The sequence below is a fragment of the Purpureocillium lilacinum genome (genome assembly GCF_023168085.1).
Source record: "Purpureocillium lilacinum CBS 284.36 DNA, scaffold_1, whole genome shotgun sequence".
NCBI lineage: Eukaryota > Fungi > Ascomycota > Sordariomycetes > Hypocreales > Ophiocordycipitaceae > Purpureocillium > Purpureocillium lilacinum.
Window position 1 is genome coordinate 6,987,588 of NW_027072111.1, and position 27,090 is coordinate 7,014,677.

General features: G+C 58.6%; 8 protein-coding genes across 8 annotated transcripts; 4 read left to right on the forward strand and 4 right to left on the reverse strand.

Moving 5' to 3' along the window:
• Nucleotides 1-13: 13 nt before the first annotated feature.
• PLICBS_001729 (uncharacterized protein) lies at nucleotides 14-1,590 on the reverse strand (the record flags this gene model as incomplete). The annotated part of the gene is made up of 3 exons (XM_018317179.1): nucleotides 14-166; nucleotides 224-444; nucleotides 513-1,590. 3 exons carry the CDS (start codon nucleotides 1,588-1,590, stop codon nucleotides 14-16), a joined length of 1,452 nt encoding a protein of 483 aa, XP_018182704.1.
• A 1,083-nt stretch (nucleotides 1,591-2,673) lies between these two features.
• On the forward strand, nucleotides 2,674-4,238 carry PLICBS_001730 (uncharacterized protein; the record flags this gene model as incomplete). Its single annotated transcript, XM_018317178.2, has 2 exons — nucleotides 2,674-3,078; nucleotides 3,171-4,238. 2 exons carry the CDS (start codon nucleotides 2,674-2,676, stop codon nucleotides 4,236-4,238), a joined length of 1,473 nt encoding a protein of 490 aa, XP_018182703.2.
• Nucleotides 4,239-5,832: 1,594 nt separating this feature from the next.
• Nucleotides 5,833-7,578, reverse strand: PLICBS_001731 (uncharacterized protein; the record flags this gene model as incomplete). The annotated part of the gene is made up of 1 exon (XM_018317177.2): nucleotides 5,833-7,578. One exon carries the CDS (start codon nucleotides 7,576-7,578, stop codon nucleotides 5,833-5,835), a length of 1,746 nt encoding a protein of 581 aa, XP_018182702.1.
• A 3,354-nt stretch (nucleotides 7,579-10,932) lies between these two features.
• On the forward strand, nucleotides 10,933-12,993 carry PLICBS_001732 (uncharacterized protein; the record flags this gene model as incomplete). Its single annotated transcript, XM_018317176.2, has 1 exon — nucleotides 10,933-12,993. The coding sequence occupies one exon, from the start codon at nucleotides 10,933-10,935 to the stop codon at nucleotides 12,991-12,993; it is 2,061 nt and encodes a 686-aa protein (XP_018182701.2).
• Nucleotides 12,994-13,235: 242 nt separating this feature from the next.
• Nucleotides 13,236-14,724, reverse strand: PLICBS_001733 (uncharacterized protein; the record flags this gene model as incomplete). The annotated part of the gene is made up of 2 exons (XM_065599897.1): nucleotides 13,236-14,494; nucleotides 14,553-14,724. 2 exons carry the CDS (start codon nucleotides 14,722-14,724, stop codon nucleotides 13,236-13,238), a joined length of 1,431 nt encoding a protein of 476 aa, XP_065455969.1.
• Nucleotides 14,725-16,103: 1,379 nt separating this feature from the next.
• On the forward strand, nucleotides 16,104-17,608 carry PLICBS_001734 (uncharacterized protein; the record flags this gene model as incomplete). The annotated part of the gene is made up of 4 exons (XM_018317174.2): nucleotides 16,104-16,154; nucleotides 16,238-16,373; nucleotides 16,432-17,107; nucleotides 17,161-17,608. The coding sequence occupies 4 exons, from the start codon at nucleotides 16,104-16,106 to the stop codon at nucleotides 17,606-17,608; spliced, it is 1,311 nt and encodes a 436-aa protein (XP_018182699.2).
• A 1,998-nt stretch (nucleotides 17,609-19,606) lies between these two features.
• PLICBS_001735 (uncharacterized protein) lies at nucleotides 19,607-21,541 on the forward strand (the record flags this gene model as incomplete). The annotated part of the gene is made up of 1 exon (XM_018317172.2): nucleotides 19,607-21,541. One exon carries the CDS (start codon nucleotides 19,607-19,609, stop codon nucleotides 21,539-21,541), a length of 1,935 nt encoding a protein of 644 aa, XP_018182697.2.
• Nucleotides 21,542-22,320: 779 nt separating this feature from the next.
• PLICBS_001736 (uncharacterized protein) lies at nucleotides 22,321-23,472 on the reverse strand (the record flags this gene model as incomplete). The annotated part of the gene is made up of 1 exon (XM_018317171.2): nucleotides 22,321-23,472. The coding sequence occupies one exon, from the start codon at nucleotides 23,470-23,472 to the stop codon at nucleotides 22,321-22,323; it is 1,152 nt and encodes a 383-aa protein (XP_018182696.2).
• Between the last annotated feature and the right edge of the window lie 3,618 nt (nucleotides 23,473-27,090).

A 27,090-nucleotide genomic window follows, 5' to 3' on the forward strand; every position in this document is an offset into this window, starting at 1 on the left:
CCGGGTTTCCGTGTTACAGCTCCTGCGAGAGCAGCTGTCGCAATTCCCGAACGCCATCAGCCCCAAGCGTCGCCTTGTCTAGTCGCAGTCCCGGTATGCTGTTCGACGTCGCCACATCGGGGTTGGGATAATACCAGCAGGCGATTGCGATGATGATGTAGACAATCTGCTTCTCATCAGTACATCGTCATTTCAGTCCTAGGGCAACCTTGCAAGGCCATACCACTAGCAGAGCGCCTTCGAGCCAGTTCGACTCGCCATCGCGAAGGAAGTTGCCAACGACGAGAATCGACAGAACGAGTAGCGCCACCATGAAAATCTCGAAGTTGAGATCCATGGGTTTGCCAATGATCCAGCCGACAACCACGACCAGGGGCGCGTTGAAGAGAGCAGTCTGAATGGACGGGCCAAGGCAATGGTATAGTGCGACATTGATGACTCCATCTGTAGCGAGCAATGGTTAGCTGAAACGGAACAATGCAAATACTCGACTCATCGGAAGGTGGGCTTACCCCAAGCTTCATCTATGGCGGTCAGGTGCTCAGCAGACTTCTCCACAAGAGGGAGCAGGATGAGACCAAGGAACTGATCAGGAACGCCGCTCTCTACGACGTGTTCGATCTGCTCGACGAGAAGGATGAGCAGCACCGTGACAAGAATAAGCGACAGTCCAATCGCCAGCAGCGCTTCCGTCATGGTGAATTTGGGCTTGGCCATGTCCTCGTGTCTGTCGGTGTCGCGATGCTCGTCCTGTTCGATCACCTCGTCGAAGATGCTATGCTGACTGCTCGCCTGATACCACGTGTATAACAAGAAGGCCACCATCAAAGCAATCGAGGTCGCCTGGCTGATGCGCAGTACATCTTCACGGAGCTTAGTCTCGGTGAATGCCTCGTCCGGACGCCTGAATCCTGGGATCTCGGGAACCACCTCTGCCTTGAGGGCTGAGTAAAAGGCGCTCGGAATCAGCAGGCCAAAGGCTGCCACGAGGAGAAGTCCGGTCCCGACCTCGGAAACGATGGCATGGAATTTCTGGCTGGCGTTGCGAAGGCCGCCGAAGAAGAAGCACAAGCCGAGACAGAGCAGCAGGTTAGTGAGGATGCTTCCGAGAATCGCAGCTTGTATAATCGGGATCAGGTTCCCCTCGTCGCCGTTGCCAGTCGAGTCCGATCGATGCTTGCTGATTAGGACAATGAACAAGATGATCTCAATGATGGAGCCAAACGTCGTCTCGATGAGTATGCCGGCGACCTTGGGCATCTTCCGCGCAAACTCCTGGCCTGCAAAGCCAAGCAGATTCGCTGACGGGATGACCGCAATGTAGGCCGTCACAAACTTCCATGATTGAAGGCCCGGGGAGATGTGCAGCAGCAGTGCGACCGGGACAAAAGGCCAGAGCAAGTTGACCAGTTTGGAAGCCGTGCAGGAGCTTCGCCAGAGTATGATGAAGAATTGGCGCGGGTCGAACCCATGCCGTCCGCTTTCGCCTTCGGCAGCGATTCCGCCTATGCCGTGGGCAGCGGACGTGGGGAGGAGCGGCGAGTCCTCGCTGCTACCCTGCTGGGCCGCGTGACTGTGATTGTTGGACATGGCGACGCGAGCTATAGTCGGTTCGTCCTTTTCATGCTGTGTTTGTTATCGTCGTCGATTGGGTAGGCGGAGATGGCAAGGTCAGGGAGGTTGAGGCCCGACAAAGGTCGACTTGACGGTGTGACGTAGACGGTAGGAGCATCGTGCGCGGGGTCGAGGGAGGTCGGTGCTTCGTGGCGGAAGCCTCAAGCTTTCGCCAAGCTGAGCTGATGCGGCGGCCTCCGCTCGCTAGGGCAATTCTGAGACACAAAGTTCACCTCAACGACCCTGGCACTGCCTGGGTTTTTTGTTGGCATATAACATGAGATAGAAAGACTGGTTCTGGCCTGACGCACCTGTCGTTGTTGGCCTTGACACCGACGACATGAGATACGGGGGCCATGATGGTGGAGACGCAACCTTCACGCGGAGCCGATGTAGGCGTCGATGCAGCCAGGCCATGTCGACGTTCTGGCCGCGTGCTCACACTCACAACGTCAGGCTCTACGGGGCAGAATGCCGGGCGTGGAACCAACGATAGCATGCAAGATCGACATCTTTGTGTCTGGTGCAGCAGAACTGCAGTCAGCACATGAGGATCCCCCCTTGACCTCGATCTGCGAGTGTTTCCATGATCCCAAGTGCATTTGCGAATCAGAGAGCGCCCAACCACCTCTCCTGGCCCCCACCAAGCAGGAGCTCCCCAGGCACAGCCGTTTTGGAGCGTCAGCGTCATCCGTGCCCGGACGCCACCACCGTTGCAACTCCTCAGGGCCCTCCAGTGAAAGCGCCTCCGGGCTGCCTCAACGCTCAGCCGCAGCGACTAATGCGGCGCGAACCATTGGGCCCCCCCGCGGTCGTCTGAATGCGCCTGACTAGCACGGCAAGCAAGCAGTTGGCAAGCGGGTTGCGCCCGTGTCATCGGAGGCCTCGCTCTGGATGCCTCGTCCTGGACCCCTGTCGTTAATACACGCGCTTGAGAACCCCGCGTCGAAAGTGCTCATCAGCCCTATATGACCCGAATCCCTCCCAGAGCTCGTGAGAGCGCTCGCCTGTGAGGCTTTTCGGCAAACTCCCCAGATCGCCAGCAGCACGACCAGAGCCATGAGCCACCAACCGCCGTACGGTCAACCGCCGCAGGGCGGCTACTACCCGCAAGGTGCGCCGCCGCCTGGTCAGCCGCCATACGGCCAGCAGCAGTTTCCGCAGAATCCGCAGCAGCCTCCGTACGGCCAGACGGCCCCTCCTCCGCAGGGAGGGCAGTATCCAGGCCAGCCGCCGTACCAGCAACCGCCATACGGACAGCCGCAGCAGGGCGGCTACTATCCTCCCGGGCCGCAGTCGCAGTATCAAGGACAGCAGTACGGCGCGCCGCCTCCTGGGAATTACGCAGGCCAGCCGCCGTACCCTCCGCAGGGAGCGCCTCAGGGTGGGCAGTATGGACAGCAGCCTCCGTACCCTCCGCAGGGACATCAGCAGGCGTATCCGCCGGCGGGCTACGCCGCACCGGTACGTGAACACCAGTTGCCATGCGCCCTTTTGCGCCTTGGACAACTACGATGGAGTTTGGGCTGAGTTGCTGACATGACGATACTTCGCAGCCGCCGGGACAGCCTCCGCAGCAATGGCAGCAGCCCGGCGCACCGCACCAGCAACCATACGGCCACGTCCAGGCGCCGCCGACGCCCGCATCGCCAGGCTACGACACGGCACAGAAGCAATGGGCGCAGCCCGTTCACACGAGCGACGACATCGAGTCGGTGCGCAAGGCGATGAAGGGCATGGGCTGCGACGAAAAGGCGCTCATCAGGGTCTTCACCGACCTCAAGTACTCCAACCCCTGGGCAATGGAGCAGCTCGTGCGCGACTACAACAGCAGGTTCATGCGCGACCTGCTCAAGGACATTGAGAGCGAGACGAGAGGCGACTTCGAGACGGGCCTCATGGCCCTGGTGCGCGGCCCGCTGGCAAACGACGTCCACGCGCTCGACAAGGCGCTGAACCGCGCGGGCACCGACGAGGACACCCTCATGGACGTGCTGCTCTGCCGGTCCAACGCGGACATTCGCGCCATTACGGCTGAGTACCGGCGCGTCAAGGGCCGCGAGCTCCTGACGGTCATCAAGGACGACGTCGACGACAACCTCTACCGGCTGTACAGCATGGCCCTTGCAGCGACGCGCGCCGAGGACGCCGCGCCCGTCATCCCCGCGGAAATCGACCACAAGGTGACGGAGCTGCAGCGCGCAACAGAGGGCATGATCGGCGCCAACGCAGCGGCCGTAGCGCAAGTCTTTACGAGCTCCAACGACGCGCAGATCCACGCCATGAGCGACGCCTACCAGCGCAAGTACCACCGCAGCCTGCAGGAGGTTATCGAGAAGGAGTTCCGCGGCGACATGGAGGACGCGCTGCTGCGGATGCTGACGCACGCCATGGACCGGGCGTGCTCCGACGCGACGAGGCTGCACCAGCCGCTCGTCAAGACGGTCAGGAAGGATAGGCTGTTCATCAACCGCCTGACGGCGCTGTACTGGGACCGGCCGAGGCTGGAGGCGGCGCGGGCGGCGTACAGGAAGCAGTATGGGTCGTCGCCTGGGCGGACTATCAAGGACGCGCTGAGTGGCGACCATGAGAAGCTGATGCTTGCCTTGGTGGGCGAGAAATGAGAGCTCTGTTCGTCAGAACTACGGCTCGGATGATTCACACAATGCCTAGGGTGACTGCCTGCTCGGAGACCAGTTGACCTGAGCCGCATTAGCACATGATACGGTGCGATTCCGGGAGCGGAAGGGTGGTGGTCCAGATTGAGCCTGACACATTGATGGTGTACTTTTAATGCTCTTGATCTACTTTTGTAAAGCCTGATCACGAATATTGATGTTATGACAGTGGCTTGGACACGAATCTAGGAACATATCCCACTTGATGGTTGTCGTTGTACATGCTTGTAGCCGCGGGCCAACATTGATGCTCGCCCGCATCGTCGATAGCCCCGATATTGCCCTGGATCACGCTGAACGCATGGCGAGATCTTGGTGGGATTTACTGCATATTTCTCGTTGGGGAGCAACTTCAACATATACTCTTCCGCAAAAGCGATGCACCTGTCAATTCTGGGAGCCAGCAGACAGAGCCAGCTCATACTAAAGTGGCAGCAATCATTCATGCATCAGATCCAGTCTGTCTCGCGAGCCTCGCGGGCTCACACAAAGCCAACCACGAACCCATTCGCATAAAAGCAGGCCGTCACATCTAAACACGCTCCGACAGCAATTCGCAGCTGATCTGATCCATGGCCTTTCCTCACGGGCCCTCAGCCATAGTGGCAGACACACTTGCACACGTACCCGAGGCACTATACAACCCGATCAATTAGCTCCACGATCACATGAATCCAGTTACCTCACGCGCGGGACCTGCATTGAGGGAACGTACCTCAGACTGCCCACAATTGATGTACTTGCTCCCGCCCGTGCACAGCACCTTGCACTGATCATTCTGATACGAGCACTCGTAGCGCCGCTCGAGCGTCGCGGCCAAATCACCGCCTGCGCCGGCCGCGGGAACGGCCAACACTGTCCATGCTGACGCCAACAGCACAGTCGCGGAGGTTGCAAAGCGCATGGTTAATATGTGTATATGTATATGGTGAGTGCCGCTGAGAAGTAGTATCGCTGCGACGTGTGCCTGGACAGGACCATATCTGTGATGCGATGCGAGGTATCAATGTCTATAAGTACTCGTCCGCAAAGACATAGCGTCCTACAAGCCAAAACCTCCAGGAGCAGCACTTGTAACACATCACGCTGCCAACATAGGCGGTATGCGAAATACGGAAACGGCCCGGCTGCATCAACGCCAAAGGATCAACGAGGCATACTTGACCTATTTTCTGTCGGCTTCACCTCGTACTCTTCGTACAGGCTGGTTTGCGGCGCCCGTAGACCAGTCGTCGCCTACCCCGCAAGCCTCCAGCAGCCTTGAGTAGCTTTGATCACGAGCGTGGTGGTGTCTCACGTTCATCGCAAACCTCCAGTCCACCACGCCTGCCTCAATTTGGAGATGGAAGGGTGGACCGCCAAATGGATGGTTGGCATAGTTCTATTCACAACAGCCAGTTTCAGGCCCTCCACCATACGTCTGACAAGACATCGCAGCGACACAGCGACTCGGATTCCACGCGGGGAGTATCGGACGCCATAACATCAGTCTATTATTATCCGCTACCAGTGACCCATGTGTACGCCTTTTTTCTTACCCCTACCGTCCTCGTCGTCCACCTCCACCGCCCTGTGACCTGCCGTGCCGCGGCGGATCCGGAACCGTGTTGAGGCCTCTGGTTCCCCGGAGACCCATCTTGCCAACAGTGCTCTTCGCGATAGGCGGCGTCTCGGGGCAGCCGAGGCCCTCGCGAGCAAACACGTTGGCCTGCCTCACGAGCTCCTCCTTGTCCCACTTGAGTCCCTTAAGGTGGTTGTTGTAGTAGCCCAGCCAAGCCTTGTAGATCTGGCCCCGCTCATCCTCCTCCATAGCCTCGACGATGCTATTGACGAGGTCCGTGAAGGACAGGTCGGGCTCCTTGGGGACAAAGTTGATCTCCTTGAGGTTCCATCTCGGGAACCAGGCCTCCTGCTCGCAGACAATGAAGAAACCACGGCCATCGGCGTCGGCGCGAGCGGTCCGGCCCAGGCGGTGGATGTAGCTTTGCTTGTCGGACGGGATGCCGACTTGGAAAACGGTGGTGACGCCGGGAAAGTCCATGCCGCGGGCGATGACGTCGGTCGCGACAAGGATTGCGGCCTTGGCGTCGCGATAGTCGTTGGTGATCTTGGTCCTCTTGTTCTGTGAGATCCTGCTGTGCAGTGTCGTGGTAGGGGGCAGGCCGGGGATGCGCGACAGGATGTGTCCGTAGAAGCCGGCAAGAGCGGCCGTGGGGGCAAAGACGATGGCCTTGAAGTTGGCGTGTTCTGTGGCCTCCTGGCGCACGCAGGCGACCATGGCGGCCGCAGTGGAGGCAAAGGTCGGGGCGGTGATGAGGGCCTGCGGGACGCGTTCATGCGTGTTGATCTCGCCCGCCGGGATCGTCGAGATGAACTTGTAGCCGGGCGCTAGAACGAGGCCAGCAACCTGGTTGACGTGAGGGGCGATGGTGGCGGAAAAGAGCATGCCCTGCCTGTTCACCTCGCGTCTGTCGGGCAGGTGGCTGACGATGTCGCGGAGAGCAGGCATGAAACCCATGTCGAGCAGTCGATCCGCCTCGTCGAGCACCAGGGTGTGCAGGTTACGGAAGGCATACTTGATGTTCTCATTGGACATGTGGTCGAGGAGGCGCCCGGGCGTGGCGATGAGAACGTCGCAGCCGCTGAGGATGAGCCTCTCCTCCTTGTCCTTGTTGGTGCCGCCGATGGCGATGCGCACGCGATACGACGGCATCCTCTGGAGCAGGTTGGTCGCCTCCTGGGCGATCTGCATGGCAAGCTCACGGGTCGGCGAGATGACCAGCAGAGAGATGCCAGAGTCCGATGAGGCACGACTGTGGCTGATCATGGTCTGGAGGGCGGGCAGCAGAAAGGCCACCGTCTTGCCGGTGCCGGTCCTGGCCTGGACGAGGCAGTCGCTGCGCTTCGGCGGCAGCAGCTCCCAGAGCGTGGCGGCCTGGACGGGCATCATGTGGTCAAAGCGCAGGTCGTCGGTGATGGTTTGCACCAGGACGGGGTGGACGAGGTTCTGGCCGGCGAGGTCGGCGAAGCGCGGCGTGTCGAGCGGCACGGCCTCGGTCAGCGGCGGCAGCGTGTGGCCCGAGGGAGCCACGGTGCTCTCGCGGCTCGACTCGGTGGCCTGCGACGAGGGCGGCTGGCTGAGCTCGGCATCGCGGAGGTGCTTGGGGGGGCCTGATGCTCGGTGTCGCGATCGAGCGCCTCCTGCTGCACCACCGCCGCCGCCGCGACCTCCACCACCACCACCGCGACGGCGGTCGGGCCGCCGACCCTTGGGGCGGTCACTCATGGACGGAAGCTTGCTTTCTTGGCCTGTTTCGGCGAGGGTGTGATGGTTCGCGGATGAGCTCTGTGGGCGCCGCTGCGTTGCGTCGTGGTGTGTTGTTGCTGAGGTGAGAATGAGGCCCGAGGTTTGGGTGAGTTTGATGCCGCTAAGGCAGCGAGTAGAGGTTTTCCAGGAGCGGAAACCAGCGCAGGCCGTCGGGCGCTCCCACTGGCCCGCCGCTCCAGTTAGGATGGGGCGGCAGATGCGCGCTAAAGAGCCCCAGTTTCCGAGCCGCTAAGGCTCCACTGCTCGAGCCCCATTGCCCGCTTGTGGATGACAGCCCTGGAGCCTCTAACGACCACTGCGGATAGCTTGGTGGCGCGTTGTTAGGGCGCCGCTCGCTCCCGGTCGTCAGCGAGGCACGGTGCCTGGACGGGCCTCGCTTCAATGATGCATGCATGGATGCAGGTGCTAACCTCGACTTCGCATGGGTGCCATTTCAAGGCCCGTTGTCTTGAGCATGCCCTGCTCATGACAGCAAGTCAGTTTCTACCTTGGCAACCTCCAAAATAACCCGGAGAACTGCCTGCGCCAGTCACCCAGTTCATGGCCGCAATGCCGTCTCCAGGCTGGCAACGACTGCGCCTCATCGACGCATAACTTGCGAATTAACTGGTCTGGAGCAAACAGCCCACGACGCAAGCGCAACCACAATCGCGTCAGTCAATGGCACTCGTCACCATTCAGGAATGGTCTCAAGATGAGCCATTTTCATGTCATAATGTGTCGATAGCGAGATGGCCGCCATTCGTATCTTCGATCCTGCGCCGCCGTATCCTGCAGGGTAAGATGCTGTGGCGGAGCGGCGAGGTTGTCTCCGTTACATGGGCTTCGCATCGAGTCAACGGGATGGGCTTAATATGCTGATCCGTCCTACCATCAAAGTGCGCAAAAGTCTCCGTGATCATCCTGTACCGATCCAGGGCGACATGCAGTCCAGCCGCGCAAGCCAAGATCGGAGCCAAGACGAAGAGCCAAGATCGCCGGTGAGTCAAGTCAAACCTCGACCAGCCCATGGTCGTCACATAGAGTTCGCCATTAAGTACAAGTTGGCTTACGGCCGTGCCGCTAGAAGCAAGGGGGGCCAACTCACCCGTCTCGGGGTGCCCGAGCCATTGGACATGCTTTGTTGTGGCGTAGTGTTGGCATGTGCCTTTTCGATTCATGGTCACACGTTCCGAGTGGCTCCGGATCAATGGTTTGATGCCTGATGTGCTACACCAGTCGCTTGAGTAGTGCAGCCTATGTTGGGGCCAGATATCTGGCTAGGCATTCTCCCCCACTTGGTGAAGCCATGGGACATTGCGAAGCTGGGCATCAACACACACCGAGGGCCAAGAGGCGGCCGATTTACGAATCCCCGAGCCGCGCGCGCGCCGTCGTGCGTACGCCCGCTCGCGACAGGTTTTGTGTGATACCGTTTACGCGACAATATCGCCCGGCAGGATCCATGGGCCGCAATAGTGTGGCAACTCGCCGCACCCCATGAGCAATCACGAGGGGTCGTACATAGGCCCAGAATTGCTTGGCCGTCTCAAGCACGTTACGCCGCAGTTCATCTTATTTTCTGTGTCGCAGATGCTTGTGACGCGGGCGGCAGGCGTAGAGGTCGCACAGAGGGGCATCTCTCCCCGTCGGGCGAGGAGCAACATCTCTCCTGTCCGTCTGAGGCACTCCTCGGCAGGCAACAGCCGTGAGTGGCTCGTCATCCAAACTCGTGGTTCTTTCTTCGGCACTACGGCACAGAGACTATTGGTCGGTGTGAAATCCTGACAAGTGCGCCGCATCCGTGCAGGCTGGACGTCGAGAAAATTCTCTCTTGACAGACAGAAAGGGGGCTCTTCTCCGTCAGGCGGACACGAGACGACGGGAGAGTCGTACCTCAGCCTCAGCGAGAACCAGGGAAAAAACCGCTCGCGCAACGCGGGCGTCCACGCTGTGCATCCAATCGGGTCAATAAGCTTATTCATCCTTGTACGAAAACTGCTGTAGGACTCTTGTACTACGCGCATGCTTCCATGTCGTCTCCCTCGATGCCCCAGGAACACGTAACGGATATTCTCGGGGGCTTCGGTGGGAAAGCTGGGCGAGAAGCGAGTCCGAGTACTGGAAAATGCTGCTACGTGTAGCATTTGCGCTACTGTCACGCACCCACTTCAAGCCCAGGCCCTCAGCGGACACTCTGCTACATGGCCAACAGTGTAGGACGACTTGTCCATCTGTTGCAAAGCATGGCTCGGCACAGAGTTCGGAACTACCCTAGTCCCCCTAGTACACTACTCTAACACTATACGCAATGGCAAGAAATGCTTAGCTTGATACAACATCACACAGTCCCGTGAGGCTGATGCTTAAGCTGACAACATGAAGCGTTACCAGAGACAATAGCGGAGTTACCGATACTCGGGTCAACTCCTGACCTTTTCGGCGAGAAAAAGGCATAGTGCCAACAATAGACCTTCTTTCTTGGGCACGTTGGCCATCAGCCCCTCGACGCCACATGGTTGGGGTATAGCAACATCTGACACTGCAGCAGGAGGTATGCAACACGATGCGGTAAGACTACGCCTATGACGTGGCAAAACCTTGTTGACCGACAATGTTCCCGTCTTGTCGATCTACTATACTGCCTCTTGCAGAACCTGTTGCCCGATTCACTAAGGGCTGTGCGACAAGAGACGTCGGTCGGCTCACAATACCGCCGATGCCCCAGCCCCTATCCGACCCTCGGCGTTATGTCCCAGGGGGAGTGCTTGCCCCGAGACTCAATAAGGGGGCGGTTACCACGGCATGAATTCACCCCGAGTACAGCTAGCACCCAAGTTCCTCCGCCATATAGTCTCCATGCGCTCATACATGTGTTGATATCTCGCTGCTCATCTCAACACCACGGAAAACGTTCCGAATGGGCCTCACGCCACGCGGCGACCGCGTCAGCACGGAGCCTCTAAAGTCCCCGAGATTCTGAAGCGCGTGACAGACTCCTTCGCGAAACCTAGCGTTGTGCTCCCCTTCCGCTGCGCCTAGCTGCAAGACAAGCTTATGGCTGTAGTCGCCTGACCAGGTTTTGCGGCTCCGAGTGTTGGTCGGGCAAGAGCCGTTTTCTCTGAATGCATGATCTAGAAACTCTAGAACAGGAACGGAGCCAAGCGCCTTGGCTGGAGCAACTATATATGTGCAGCCTCCCTGGCCACAAACACTTTACAGATCGAGCTCAATCATCAATGTGAAGTGCACATCCCTGAGAATTCACTCGATCAGCCTAGTATCATGGAGCCCGTTTTCCTCGCGTCGGGGGTCTTGGTTGCTGGGTCTTTCATGACCTGGAAGCTCCTCTACGGTGGTGGACGGCATGGAGTTGAACAGAAAGTCCAACCTCCCAGGACATTCGAACGGAAGGCCAAGTTGGACCTGGATGAAGAGCTCTGCCAGCAGTACAAGAGCCTCTACTTCAAGTTGCACAACCTGGAACAACACAACGACGTTCTCCCCGACGCAAAGAAGCTTCTGCTCTCCTTCTTTTCAGATGCCTTGAAGTCAGAAAATTTCAGATCAGAGGGTGATGACGGCACTTCGATTCTCTCCATCACAGACTACTCGGATAAAGCCCTGGACAACTTTGTACATGCTCAGTTGGATGCCGCGACGACTGAGTGGCAACATTACCTGGCCCGGCGCAAGAATGGAAGTCCCCGTGAGCTCTTCGAGGACGCTGCCGAAGCCCGCCAATGGCTCGTGCAGAAAGCTCCTCACAAACTGGTCGACGGTGCTTGGCTGGGACATGTCCACAGAGCAACCGCTCCATTCGCATATCGCCGGGTCACCAAGGCCGCTTGGCAGGTTCTTTCCGAGGAACTGGGAGACGGAGACCTGGCCAAGTGTCACGCGTACGTGTATGCGCGCCTGCTCGAGAAGGTCGGGTCCCCGGTTCCCGCTCCGACATCCGCAGACTTCGTCGAGAATACGACAGTGACCGATACTGGACTCTGGCGGTCGGCAGTGGCGCAGTTGCTCATCTCGCTCTACCCTGACGAGTTCCTCCCGGAAATCCTTGGCTTCAATCTTCATTTCGAGATGCTTACTTTGGAGACCCTGATGGCGGCAAAGGAGCTTCGCGAGGTCGGAATAGACCCGTACTATTTCACCTTGCATGTTACAATCGACAATGCCGACACGGGCCATACAGCCATGGCCAGCCGCATCGTTGCAGATTACCTGGAACTCATCAGCGCAGAGCATGGGCCCGCGGCCACACAACAGGCCTGGAAGCGCGTTCAGGCCGGGTTCCTGATGTCTAAAAACGTGCACCACAGTTACAACGACAAGCTCACGGAGCGAATCGTCACCATATTCACGGCCAAGTCCATTGCGTCGCACCGGATTCATGACCATTGCACCATGGCCCTTGGCGGCCAATCGCTCAGCAAGTGGCTGGATCCGACCCTGTTCCACCGACTTGACTGGCAGGCAAAGTTCCTGAAGTGTCTGAGAAACGCCAAGCCTTGGATTCACAAAGGAAATAGCAGCAAGAGCCGTCTTGTGCGTCAGCTGTCCTGGGGCGGGTCCATGTTCGGTGCCTTTACCGATCGGGAGGTGGTTGTGGTGAAGGATTGGATCGACTCTCTTGTGCCAGCTGGCCCGGAGACATACCAGACGTTTACGGGCCATTTGGGTACTCCTGAGTCATCAGAGCGTTCTTCTCTTCCATCTGCAAAGGATGCGCGATCATTCGCCGACATTTTCGCCTCCATGGATGAGGCGATCGAACTGGACCTCCCGCTTGCACCCCTGGCCCTGGACCCGTCAGACATTAACGTCGGCAAGCTTCTTCCACTATGGTTCGCACAAGCGGGTCTGCTCGATTTCGCAGTTTCTGTGCCCTGGTACGTGGCCGACGATGTTGGGTGCGCAATTGTCCGAACTCTGCGAGCCCAGTACGGCTTTCTGCCAGAGCCGACGGGGGTAGATGGTGTGGATGAAATGCGGCGCGACGACTCAATCGACCTCATCGACATTGGCAATGACCTACTTTGCAGACACGATCTAGATTGCGCTCAACCATCGTGCATGTCAGACGTGCTGAAGCGATGGCCGTCGCCTTTTGCGGAAGCGATGTTGGCAGCTGCGCAGAGGCCGAGGGCGCTCGGTTGGGTGCTTCTCGGGATGGCGCAAGCATTCACGAGACTGCATGATGTCGTTGCAGCTTCGTCCACACTGCTCTCGAGCCCAAAGCGGGAAGCTCTTGGTAAGATCGCGGCAAGGGAGCAGGAAGGTCTGAAGGCTTGCACGGACACAATCTCCAGCGGAAGCCCGCAAGATCGCGACTTTAGGAAGGGCTACCAGCTGGGCGTGAAGCAAATCATGTCTTGCCTTGCGTAGGAGATGGCTTCCACCCGATGAGGGTATTCTGCAAAACCCGAACAGGAGGCAATGAACAGCAAGGTGCCTACTCGTTTACAGAGATTGAGTTGCGGTTGATGACAAAAATGTTGATTCGTTAGCTTAATTCGCCGGTATGTGTTTCATTGTCAAAGCAATAGACCTGCGCTGAGCCCAACAATGTGGGATGCCTTTCTGAAGTTCAATACACGCATTATTCCAGGCGTTTTGTGCTTGGCTCATCACGCCTTGCACATCCGGCCATCGTTTCCAACGTTCCAAGCCTCACTTCCCACGCCCTTGAGCGTGTAAAGCACGCTCTCCGGATCCCACTTGCGCTTGATGGAAAGCAGCTTCTCGTAGCTAGACCCATAGAAGGTCTGCTGCCAGTTGGGCTGCCTAAAGTCCGCCTCGTTCATGTACGATCCGCTGCCGGGCGTCACGCTCTCGATCTGGGGCATGAACTCCTCGGTCATGCGGCGCTGCGCGGCCTCCATCTCCGACCACGGCGCGGTCGAGTCCCAGTCGGTGATGAGCTGCAGCTGAACCAACGTGGAGCGCCACACCGGGTTGACCGAGTTGTCGGCGCTGCCGGCGGGCTTGTTCGAGTAGGCGGCGGCGCTGCCGACGGCGAGAATGCCGTTGGCCGTGAGGTTGTTGACGACGCTGACGAAGGCGTTGCGGCTCGTCTCATCCTGCAGAACCTTGCGGGGGATCAGGCGGCCGCCGAACTGGTAGCGCTCCACCTCGAAGCTTCCCTGAGGGAGAGGGCCCATGTAGCGGTCGTAGTGATCGCGATAGGAGAGCTCACTGTACGCAACTGGCAAAGTGATACCAATTTCCGTCAAAGCCGCCGTGAAAGGTTGCAGAACGACGTCGCGGACATGAGCGGCCGTCGAGTTCCACAGGGTCAGGGGCTTAACCACCAGCATCTGCTGGTTGGTGTAGAAGACCACCATGGCGCCATTGTCAATCATCTTCGGCAGTAGTTCATAGAACTTGGCCACCGCAGCCTTGAACTTTTCGGGCGTAGTAGTAGGCGCAAGCAATTGGAAGGCTGCGCCTCCGACCGTCGCCGCCTTGTACGCCCGGACAGTAACTCCGACAACCACGCCGTAGTTGCCACCACCGCCACCGCTCAGTGCCCAGTAGAGGTCGGCATTCTTGGTCGGCGTCGCGGTGACAGTGCGACCGCTAGTCGTGACGACCTGGAATGCCAGGGTCTGGTCGGAAGCGAGACCAAAAGTGGTGCTGAGCGCAGAGTGGCCGCCTCCCTGGATGAAGCCGCCAGCGAGACCGACCGTTGCGCACTCTCCCGTAACCACCGTGAGGCCCTGCTTGTGCGCCGCCTCAACGATCTCGTAGCCGATTACGCCGGCACCTACGCTGGCTGACGGTCCGGTATAGTGCTCATCCGACCAGTCGGCAAAAGACACGGCCTTGAGGCCCTGGGTCCAGATAGAGAGCGCGCCGGCACCGGTAGAGCGTCCAAGGAAACTAACTTGTTAGTATTCGTCTTTTGCGTAGTACTTCCCAAATGGGGCGGACATACTCATGACCCGTGTTGCGGACAACGATACGGATGTTGTGCTCCTTGGCAAAGCGCAGGGCGGCTGCGACGTCTGCGGTGCACTTGACCTTGACCGCGTAGCTGACGTAGTTTCCGAGCACGCAAGGCTTTGACCTATCGGTGAACGGATCGCAACTCTGGTTGGCAAAGTACGTCTGCATCACTGACGACGATGACGGAATGCTGCAGCTTCAGGTTAGTCTCATTGCGGTGCCGCAGGTGATCGCCATGTCAACGGCGTCTTCGATGATACGCACTGAGTGAGCGGGTTCTTCCAGCTTGCCTGCAGTGCCGCGCACGCAGCAGCATCGTAGGTAGGATCATGGCAGGGCGAGCCAATGGGAACTGTCGCGACGAGCCTGCCCCCGACAGTCGCATTGAACTGTGTCCAAGTGCCGTCCGAGGGCCAGCAGGCGTCTCCCGGCAAGCAGCGACATGACGGGGACACACTCGAGGTGTCAGCCAGAGCTTGGGCCGCGCCCAAGATAGCAGCCTGTACCAGCGACGAGAACTTCATCTTGCTGTCTGGCGGTGAATGCAACCCACGTTGTGAAGTCTGTGGTTGCAGATGGGCATGCACGGGCTTGAGAGCCGCTGCGCTACGGGTTCATACAGGTATTCATACTCGGCAGTTGCGGATAACTCGAGCTCCTTTTCTTGTTCCTCTCCGTGGACTTGAGCCCCCCGTTCGAGAGACTAAACAGGACGGCAGGCCGTTAGTACGTAGGCCGCGCCGGAGATGAGCTTCGCTGCGAGCCATCCCAGAATACCCGTCGAGATTCCTCGGCTTCATCGCATCTTTTATCGGGGCCGCCTTACCCGACGCGGGACCTGACCGACGGTCAGGGGCGGGGCGTTGACTCTTGAGCCTCCTGTCACATGGGTAGCATTCGCCGTTGCGACAGGGCTTGTGCGACACTAGCATCTGGCCGGCTCTCTGCTCCGTCCGTCTGTGTGCAAGAAATTCGGGGCGCGCAGCGGTGCTGGTGAGCGTTGGAAATAGATGCCGGACTAGGGGGAGCCATTGCCATTCCTGGACTTTTCTCCGAGCGCGGCTCCAATCGGCGAACCTGGAGGGGGGTTCACTGTTACGGAAGTTCCAGATTTCGCAGGAGGCTCGGCCAGCGGCCCATAAAAACATTCCACGTTAAGACGCCCGTCAGTGTGGCCGACTCGCCTTAGCTCAGGGCACGCTTCGACTCCTAGTGCAACGCGTGGACCCTACGATCACCGGCTGATCTCTGGTCTCTAGCCCTTCTCGGTCCCAAGAGTCGGGAACCGCGCATCTGGGGTTTCGGGTCTGGGACGCGGGAGGGCGGCGGAGGCAATAAACTGCTCGCCACGCCCACCCAGCTGAGCCCAAACATGAGGAGACTCACGGGACAGTCCAGTCGCAGGGCGGCCAACTTTTTGCTTCTTCATCCACCGGCCATGAACTGCTGAAGTCGTCACCGGACGAACCGCCACGATGCCGTTGTCTCTCCGCGGGCTCTTGCTACCGCTTGTCTCTGTGCTCATGGTGGCTTGCCAGGCACAAGACATGGGTGTTTCCGCTCGCGCTTCTTCGCTGGAAGAATACCCCGAATGTGCAGTGGGTCGAGCCCTGGGGCAGGATCTCTGCCCACGATCGAAACGATCATGATGTTGGAATCGCTGCTGACGATCTGGCGATAGGCGAAATGCATCCTAGTCGCACTGACAGGTGGGCTGTGTAGTCCCACGGACGAAAAGTGTATCTGCACGGATCAGACGTTCCAGCACAACGTGACAGCCTGTGTGTCGGGCGGCTGCACCATTCCGGATGCCTTGGGTACGTATTCTGCAAAAGAAACATCTATCGTGAGCAGTTGACTAACAACTCAACTCAGTCACTCAGAATGCCAGTCTCACCCGTTGCGGTGCCATCCCCCGCGATCGCGGCCAAGAACTCGTCACCGTCACGGCCGTCCTTGCCTCCCTGGCCGCCGTCTTCATCATCACGCGCTTCGCGTACAAGATTTTTGTCACGCGACTCGACTTAGGTCTCGACGACGTCTTTGTCCTCGCAACGATGATCTCCGCCATCCCCAGCGCCATCATCACCAAATTCGGTACCGTTCCCAACGGCCTCGGCCGGGATATCTGGACCCTGACGCCTACGCAAATCACCAACGTTGGCAAGTTCTTCTACATCATGGCGTGGCTGTACTTCTTGCAGACCGCCCTTCTGAAGCTGTCGTTCGTGTCCTTTTACATGCGCATCTTCCCGGCAAAGAACGTCCAGCGTGTTCTCTGGGGCACGTTTGCTTTTGTGACGACCTGGGGCCTTGCCTTTATCATAACGTCCATCTTCCAATGCCGACCGGTGCATTACTTCTGGACAAAGTGGGACGGCATGCATAAGGGCTCTTGCGCCGATGCCAATGCCATAAGCTGGTCCAACGCTGCCATGAGCATCGCGCTGGACCTGTGGATCCTTGCGATCCCACTGTGGCAGCTGCGCAGCCTCAAAATGCACTGGAAGAAGAAGGTTGGCGTCGCACTCATGTTTTGCGTCGGCACGTTGTAAGTGTCCCCCGTTCGAAGAATTGGCCGACGCAGCTGCTAACCATTACCAGTGTGACGATTGTCAGTATCATCCGACTTCAGTCGCTTGTCCATTTCGCGGCAACGGCCAATTCCACCTGGGAATTCTACGACGTGTCCCTTTGGTCGACGATAGAGATCTGCATCGGCGTCATCTGCGCATGCCTGCCTACAATCCGACTGCTCCTCGTGAAGCTCATTCCTGCGCTCGCTGGGTCGACCCAACGGAGCCAGTATTACCGCTATGGCACTGGAGGGAATACGAGCGGCCGCGGGAGGTCCAAGACTGCCACCTCGAGCAATCACCAGACCACGGTGCGGGTTGACTCGGTCAGCCGAGCGCAGTCGGATCACGGCAGCTCTGAAGAGCCTCAGGGCATCCTGTTCCAAAAGTCCTACACGGTGCAATACAGCGATAATGATGAGGCAAGCCTGGTTGCCATGAGGGATCTGGAGGCGAAGGCGCCAGGCAGGAGGTAGGGGGGAATGATGATGACGAATAGATGCATTTAGACGGGCCGGCCCAATAGACTACATGTAGACCTACATTTCTTATGACGGACTTTTTTACTGGACTTTCCACCGCGTCATTGTTTGTGACAGTGCATGCACATGTAATAGTCGCGGATCAATCGAGCGCGCCTTGTATCATGTTGTGTCCAGACCAGACTCAAAGCATTCTCCTTGCGTTGCGATGTCAAATGTCCGCTTTCTCTGTCCCGTACGGCCAGATGTATGGACGTAACCGCACCCGTTAAGACCTTCGGACAGCTACCACCGTCGTCGCCGATTATTTCAGACCGCACTCGCCTCCCCGGTGGAAGCAAGGGAGACTGTAGAGCTCGTATTCCTTTCACGGCGATATGAGTGAGCCGCCACGGAGTGCGGAACAGGTGCGGAAGCCACTCCGAAAATGAAACACTCAAAAGTACAGGCTGGGGTGAGTGCCGAGCTTCTTCATCGTCACTGGTACCAGCGATTGCAAACCCTGGCATCCATGCGCAAATCCCCGTGCAATGACAGCCAGCATGACCAACGGAGCGGAAAAAGTTCCGTATTGGGGAGAAGAGTCGCAAACTTGCGACCGATGACAATTGCGCGTGACCGATCCGGGTCAACGGCACATCAAGAGTATTTGGTCGGCAATTGGAAGAGGCAGGTCCATGACCAGCACGTAGAGTTCAGTCTTACATGGCATGGCCAGGGGTTGAGGCGTTGTCGCCATCCTACACAATGTAGTACATTTTGCTTTTCCATACTGTGCAATTGCTCGGCATGATCAAGGGTTCACGTTGGTTGAGACTTCATGTTCGCGCCGCCTCAACTGTGAAGAGCGCAGAAAACTGCATCATTTAAGCAATGCGTCAGAGCATCAGACTCAGGAGCCGCAGCGCAGGATTTAGAGTGCACTGAGACCCGCGAGTCCGCGACATGGATAGCGGGGCAAAAGAGAGAGAGGCTTCATCCACGACTCAACATAATCCATGACCCGACCCCCTGCGACTGGGGTAGTACCACATGCAACGCACAAGAACAAGGTTTCCCGACTGAAGACGCCCCCAAACGACAATACATTTGACAAGCATCTGGACCTGACAAGCCCGAAAGCCAAGCACACAGCCTGGTCTGGCACTTGTCAGGATCTGGGACATGGACGGAACCATGGGTTGCTAATTACCCCGCAGCCGCTCGTGGGGACAGCCGAGGCTGCTAGGAAATTAGTGCCCCGAAGACCAGATGAAAAATTGGGATGATCCCTCGTGATTGTTGCGAACTTGCAGTACTTACAGGACGGAGACTTACCATACTGTTGAACGCGGTGTGGTTTTCCGGTGGTGATGAGACGTGCGGAATGTAAAGGGCCGGGCCGTCCAAGACCCAGTGCCGCGGAAATGCTGCGCCGCAAAAGGAGCAACGGGGTGCATGAGCGAGTCGGGTCTCTGTTCATGTTAGGAGCAGACCCTACGCGCCAAACTCTGACGACAGGTCGGCCCGCCAGGCCCTCGGGTGAATGGACGGCAGATGCATAACAGCCTCAAATATGTCAAGTCGCATTGTGGACTCGACTCCAGTCCGGAGCGACGATCTGTGTGCCTCCTCATCTCTCCAGCCCGCTAAGACAGCGCGGGAGATGACGTTCGGCTGCCTCGCCCTTGCTGTGCTGGGTTCGACAGCCGCGACTGGCGGCCAGACGGCTTGAAGGGCCTCCCGTGGTGGAGTCGGCTGGGCGAGGGTGGTTGCATTGGCGCCCGCCGACCGCCTGGGACGATGGAGCGATGGCATCGGGGGCGGCGCGCGGGAGGATGAAGGAACATGGTTCACTGTCCGGGGATGAAGAGACGATCAACGCTTGTGCCGAATAAGTAGTCCAGTGCCCGCCGCTCCACGCAATGTCTCGTCCAGAGCAGTCGACACGGCTGCCCGCCTGTCTAGTCCCATCCGAACCTCGCGCTCTCTGGACGCTGGCCCTCACTCACCATGCGCTTCAGGCTCTCCACGCTCCTCCTTCTCCTTCCAGGCCTCTCGTCGGCGGTTCATCTCACTGGCTATGACTACATTGTAGTCGGCTCTGGTGCCGGCGGAGGACCTCTCGCTGCTCGCCTTGCCCTTGCTGGCCACAAGACTCTGCTCCTCGAAGCTGGCGACGACCAGGGGAAAAGCACCAATTATACCGTTCCTGCCTTTTCGGCGCGCGCCTCCGAAGATGGCGCCCTGGCCTGGGACTTCTTTGTTCGACACTACGCCGACGATGCCCGTCAGGCTCGAGACTACAAGACCTCCTATCGAACTAAGGAGGGCGGTATCTATACCGGTCTGAATCCTCCTGAGGGGGCCGAGATGCTAGGAACTCTATACCCTCGAACCGGTACGCTCGGCGGCTGCACGACGCATAACGCCCTCGTGGCCATCTATCCGCATCGGTCTGACTTCGAGTATATCGCCTCGCTGACGGGCGACGCCTCGTGGTCCCCTGACAATATGCGCAAGTACTTTGTTCGCATGGAGCACAACCGATATCTGCTACCGCTCTTGGCCAAGGGACATGGGTTTAATGGCTGGCTATCCACGGAGACGGCGCCATTGACGATTCCGCTCGAGGATCCCCAGCTGCTAAGCCTCGTACTGGGTGGAACATTCGCGCTCGGCAACTACACCAACACAGTGATCAACCTGGCCAGTGTCCTGGCCGGCGATGCCAACGCCGACTCGGACAGCCGCGACAGGAACGGCGGCTACTTTATGATCCCAATTTCGGCCGGCGGAGGTATTCGCGTCGGCTCGAGAGACTTCATCGTTGCTGTTCGCGACGCTAAGAACGCGGACGGCAGCAAGAAATACCCCCTGGACGTACGGCTGAACACACATGTCACCAAAATTGTGTTCGATGAGAGCGGCGATCAACCCCGAGCTACGGGCGTTGAGTTCCTCGAAGGGCAATATCTCTACAAGGCCAGCCCGCGCTATCAAGCCGGCAAGAAAGGCACTCCTGGCTCTGCCGAGGCCAAGCACGAAGTCGTTATCGCAGGCGGCACTTACAACTCCCCGCAGCTCCTCAAGCTTAGTGGCGTGGGCCCTAAAGCTGAGCTCGAGCGCTTTGGCATCAAGGTCGTCAAGGACCTGCCCGGAGTCGGGACCAATCTCCAGGATCACTACGAAGTTACCGTGCAAGGCACCGTGCCTACCGATTTCCATGCGTTGAAGGGCTGTGCCTTCACGGACGACCCGGCGGAAGATGCCTGTCTGAAGAAATGGCAGAATCCCCTCTTGAACCGTGGCACCTACGCCTCCAACGGCCTCGCGGTGTCCATGCTGTTCAAGTCCTCTGCGTCCGCGACCTCAGAGTACGATGCCTTTGTGTTCGGCGGGCCCGTCAACTTCCGCGGCTACTTCCCCAACTACAGCGTCAACGTCACCGCCCGACACGACATCTTCAGCTGGGCGATTCTCAAGTCACATCCGCGCAACACGGCGGGGTCCGTTACTCTGCGCTCCGCCGATCCCCTCGACGTTCCTCACATCGTCTATAACTACTTCGATACCGGCATTGGCGACTCCGCTGCCGATCTGCAAGCCCTTCGCGAATCTATTGGCCTTGCCCGTGACGCCTTCAAGCGCCAGCTCGTGCCCGTCTCAGAGATCCTGCCCGGGTCTGAGGTCAAGTCGAAGGAACAGATCGATACCTATATCAAGGACACGGCCTGGGGCCATCATGCCAGCTCTACTTGCCCCATCGGTCGTTCGGATGATCCCATGGCTGTCCTGGACTCTAGCTTCAGGGTCTACGGCGTCAAGGGTCTGAGGGTCGTTGACGCTAGTGTCTATCCGCGCATTCCTGGTACTTTCACTGCTGTTTCGACGTACATGGTTGGTGAGAAAGCAGCAGACGTGATTTTGAGCCAGTTGGCAAAGTAAAGCACGACTTCAATGTTGCGCAAACAATAATACGCGACAGCAATACATAGCAATACACACATGAAATGGGATTTTTTCATGCTGGCCTAGCCAACTGAGGCGCGTTGACAACTTGCGGATCCCAACGTCCCATCAAATGCAGACTGGCGGCTGTATGAAGTGAGGTGGCCATAGGCGACCCGATGTAGATGCCTCCTAGACACATAGCGATTGTACGGCTTAGCTATAGCCATGAAGCAAAAAGGCAGTCATCGCAAGGGGTCCCCAACGCCAGTCAACTGGCACAAGATCAGCGCCACCCAGAGAGGCAAGGCGCGGCTCAACTGGGGCTCAACAGTTCACCTCCTCGGCCCTAACCCCCGACAGACATTGATCTGCGTTGTCCTCCCTTAGCGCTGTCATTCGCGGCAAGTCAACGTGGCACGGTCAGATCCGGACTCCGATTGTCTCGCGTTTGGACGCAGACCCTGCCGGCCCAGTCGAGGACTTGCGAAGTACTTTAGCACGCACAAGGCACGCACGCGAACTACGTTGGCACAACGCAAGGCAGTCATGATTGAAACAATTTTTGATTGCGCCCCTTTGCTCTGAGCCCAGTTTTTATCTGTCTTGTTTCCCAGAAGCATTGATCCATGCGTGTCATTGATCCCATAAGCCCATCATGAAAAGGAAAACCCAAAAAAGGTGGCGGGAGTTTTACGTCTTTCCCATAACGAGTGTACAAGAAGTGAAGAAGGGTATGTGTCCCAAAAATGCGTCCGATGCAAATAGACGTCCGTCTAGGCCAGGGCGGCGTAGACCTGGCCGGGGGAGCTCAGGCTCGTGGCGCTCGACATGAGCTTGTCGTTGGCGACCATGAAGTACGAGTAGCCGTGGAGGTAGTCGAGCGACTCGAGCTTGGGGATGACCTGCTTGAGGAAGCCGCCGGCGTCGCCGTCGAGGGGAGCGAACTCGGTGAGCCAGATGGGCTTGTTGTTGCAGGCCTTGTGGGCAGCCTCGAGGTGGGTGAAGAGCGTGTCGGCATACTGGGCCTCGGAGTACCAGTGGACATTGCAGAAGTCGACCGGGCAATTACCAGAGCACGCCGACATGAACTCCGTGAGCCATTCGATACCCTCGCCCTTCTGGCCGCTGTTGGTGATGGACGGCGCGCCAATGGGAACCTGGCCGGCGAACGGGCTCATGTACTTGGTGTGGGCGGCAGCGGCGTCGGTTGGGAGCATGTTGGCCTGGCCCTTGTTGTCGCACTCGTTGAAGCTGAACAAGGCCTTGGCGCCGTTGGCGATGGCCTTCTCGGCATCCGACTGCCAGGCGCTAATGAATGGTTCTTTGTTACCCCACAGAGTAGGGATGAAGTTGATGTTCTTGTTCAGGGAACCGGGGTTCGAGCCCCAGTTGTAGGCCCAGGAGCAGGTCTTGCACTCGCCACCAAAGATGTTGGCCATGCCGGCATCGTTGTAGGCGATGCCGCGCTTGCTGGACAGGCCGCTCGAGCCGCCGTTGCCGCTGGACGCCTTGGAGGTGGTCGCGGCGGGAGCAGAGGACGTGACAGCGACCGGCTCCTTGACCTTGATCGGCGGGGCGCTGACCTGAATGTTGACAGGAGCGGGCTTGGCCGAGGTGACCAGAGTGGTCGGCGAAGCAGGCGGGGGAGGAGGCGGCGCCTGGCTGCTGACGACGGGCGGCGCGGCGGCAACGGTGGGCTGCGGCGCGGGGACAGAGTTGGCGACATACTCGGTGGCAGCGGCCTTTGAGTCCAGCTGGCCATCGGTGACATAGGCGGTCTCGTAGACGGTAACCCAGTGCGTCACGTAGTCGCGCTTCACGTTGACGTCGGCCGCACGGTGAAGATGGCGGTGCGAGTTGAAGGCGACGGCCTGCTCGGCGAGGCCGGCAACAGCCGTGAGGGCGACGAGGTTCTTGGTGAACATGGTGGTGGTGGTGGGGACGAATGTCGTGTTGGTGTCTTGGATGTGTGTAAGTGCTAGCTTTCAGCGAGGTCGTTACGTGGCGATTCAAGAAGATGCAAAGGTGATCTGTTTTCGAAGCGGTATCCTCTATCCAGAAAACAATGGCAAGCCTTGAGATCAAAGGATCGGAATGAGTCGGCACGGCCGGCGGGGGTGGTGACAAGGAGCGATGTGCGGTCTTTCAAAGACGCGGGATGAATGAGAGAGGCAAACGACCTGTCGAAGCTAGCGACTGGTTGGAAAAGAAGGGAGCAAGCAGCACTTGATATGAATGAAAGTGAAAAGGTTAGAAAAAGACCAACCGGAGGGAAAGAGGGAAGGAAAAGAGAAAGAGAGGGACGAGAGAGGAGGAGGATGGACGGGAGACCAGGGTGAGGAGGCGTGGCACTAGCTAGGGCTTTGCGCTCGCCCGCGATAAGGTAACGGCAGAGGTGGGACTTGGGATCACGGCCCCCTTGCCGCCCGCCCACATGTACTTCATCCTGCGAGCGAGGCATGGTGCAAGTCCATGTCGGGCCCAAGATGCGTCCACTCACCGGCGTCGAGGGTAACGCCAGCGTTCTCCACCCCGGCGCAACACGACACAGACTGGACGGACGACGACGACTGCGACGACGCCGCAGGTCGAGTAGCACCAAGGAAGCAGGTACGGGAGCGAGGCGCCGTGTCGGAGCGCTCCACGACTCCCAGCCAGCAGCAGTCCGGACACCCGCACGATACTTTTTCGTACTCCCTCGGATGGCTGGCTGGGCGCTGCTACGCTCGGCATCCATTTGTTGATGCCCACGCCAAGGGAGTCTGTCTACCTGCGCCTCGGATGACACGCAATCGGGGGCCTTGGTGGTGGTGGTGGGCCGGGAGGAGTGGGCGGCAGTAGGAGCAGGAGGAGCAGCAGCAGTTACCAAAGTCGCGCAAGCCGGAACCCAGTCGTACTTCGTACGAGCCTGTCAGTACGAGCGTGTGTGTGTGTGTGTGCGTATGAAAATGCGCGCCGAGAAGTCAGCCAGCCCGTGTCCATACCAGCCGCAAAACCTTGCTTCGTCCCCGTCAGCCCATTCTTGCCATTCTCCCCCGGAAGTTTCATCCCAGGCGTAGCCCGTTACGAGTGTTGTGAAAGCCGCCCGTAATTTCCATGAGGAGCTCGCAGCATCGAAGAGGGCAGGGCGCACGCTGTCTGACGCGTCAGACCAGAGAGCCCTTGATAATCTCTTGTCCGGCAGGACGGCACTCAGGCAGGCAGTTCAGGTGTGAGACGCTCGGATGTAGACGCCGTGGCTTCACCTTGCCGGGCCGCCGACGGCGCAAACACGAACAAAAAGTACAGGGGTGTTGGGGGGTCGAGTCTCTCTCTCTCTCTCGCCCTGTTCTCACGGCCTCAACTCCCGGCCAAGCTCGTCCGCCCTTGTTCCTTTGCCAGTCTTCCCTTTCTTTCTTGCTGTCCACAGCCAAGCAGGCCTCGACCCGGGGAGGGGGTTGCCGTCTCCACTGTGGCCCGACCGAACGACGGCGGGCTGGTGATTAGCGCCAGGGGCAGGGGGCATGGGGGCATGGGGGGGCAACTCCTGGGCGAACCGGCGCAACGGCGGCTCGGTCTCCAGATCTCGACGGCGCCGCTTTCGTCTCCGCCCATCCATCAGGACCATCCAATCCCTAGCGAGGGAAGACCACCGCGCCAGGCACCGCCGCAAGGAACAGGCATGTGGTTGGCCGCGCGGCGGCAACTGTCACCCGCATCGCGCGCGCATGGCCCGGAGACCGGAAGCTCGTTCCCACTCTCGGCCCAGTCAGCCAGCGTGCCTTGCCTGCCAGCCATCTGGCGTCTCTGTGCGTGCCGTGCGTGCGTGCGTGTCTGACGGTGGAGACGGACGAGGATGAGAGATCGAAGAGAGGGCAACAGGCACACCTGGCCAAGCAAAAAGGCCAAGCGGCAGTTTTTTTTTGGGTCCCTCTCTTTCTCACCGGACACCTCGAACCAACGCCGGCCCAATTGGGCATCACGGCCACCATCCACAGCTGATGGTGAAACGCTTTGTTTGAAAGCCCGCCGCCCCCTCCCCGCACATGCATGCAGCCAGGCCACGCAGGCAGTGGAAGAAAGTGCAAGTGCCCGCCAAAAAAGGCCGGCTGAAGGCGGCAGACTTTTCTCTTCCGTCGCACTTTTTGTCTGTTCTGGTCTGGTGGGTTCAATAGTGTGTCCGTCAAGAACCACATTGGGCTGCACAGAAGGGCAACTCCAGCACCGTTCAGGATGGTGGAACGTACAGAACGCTCACAGGGCACAGTGCTGTAGATGTTCTGCCCATACGTTTTCTACATTGGCAACACTGTATGGGCCAAGATGGGACAGAGATCATCACGTTTCCTTTCCGAGTGGGCAGACGAAGCACCTGCCACATCCGCGTGGCCCCCAGCCATTCTGTCAATCCACACGAGGAGGAGAGTTTGTTTCTTCAAGCCTCGGGCAAACGCCCCACATGCACCACAAACGCTCCTTTCAGAGAGGCGTTGACCGTTTGGCTGGGAGAAACACGTGGATCCACGTCGTGCCAGGCACTGATGGAGTCTGCTGGTGTTTTCCATTCCCCATCGGCTGGGACTCGTGAAAGCCAAGCTTTTCGGCTAATTCTGGTCGCCCCATATAAATGCACAACACCAAGAGAAGAAGCAGCAGCAGAAAACCCGGATCGATGCCCTCTGAACTTGACTCGTCCCGTCGAGGATGGGCCTGGTGATGTGAATCATGTCTCCCCGGGCATTGGACGCAGCCTATTCGAGTAGGAGCTGAGTCCTTGGTCCCAACTGAGCAGACCGTATGCAAAGCTTCTCGCCGTGGTTCGTGATCCATTGGCGTGTGGTGGGAGAGACGCATTGTGTCCTTTGCGCCTGTCAGAGCTTCCCGAGCTGCATACGATGCTCTGGCCACGGGCGTGAGCTGCATGCATATGCGCTCCCGTGCGGGCTGCATGCCCGGATTGCTGCCTTTCCTCTGCAAATAGCACCGCGCTGCGGGACGTTCCTCCGTGCTGCAGGCCATGAATCGCTCAAAACCGTTGCAGTGGTGCGCTGTGAAGGTGTGATACAGCGACTGCAGCCTGGCCACTACCCCGTAGTCACTGCGACCGACTTACGGTGTCACCGTTTCGTGCTGATGCAGCGATCCGGCGATAATGCAATTCGCAGCGGGGATTTCCATCAGTTATTGCGATCCCAGAGTGTGTCGTTCTCGGCTGTATCACTCATGTGCAGCATAGCACGACCGCCGGGAACTCACCGCTGCGGTGTAGTTCTGCGCCACGGCCAGGTCGACTTGTCCAGAGTCTCGGATCGTCAGTAACTGCTTCAATCCAAGGCCGTCCTTCACTGACCCTTCTGCTTGCATTCGAGTGAGGATGCTGACTGCCTCACCGCCGTGTCGCGTTCTGGAATTCCATCTTGATAGCTTCACTCGCCCAATCACTCATTTCACTGATCACCGCTATAAAGCTCCGGAAGTCGCTTCCTCGCCCTGATGTCTCCCATGTAGCCAACGCGACATGCCCATGTCCCGTGTCCCATGTATGCGACCACAGCTTACGACAT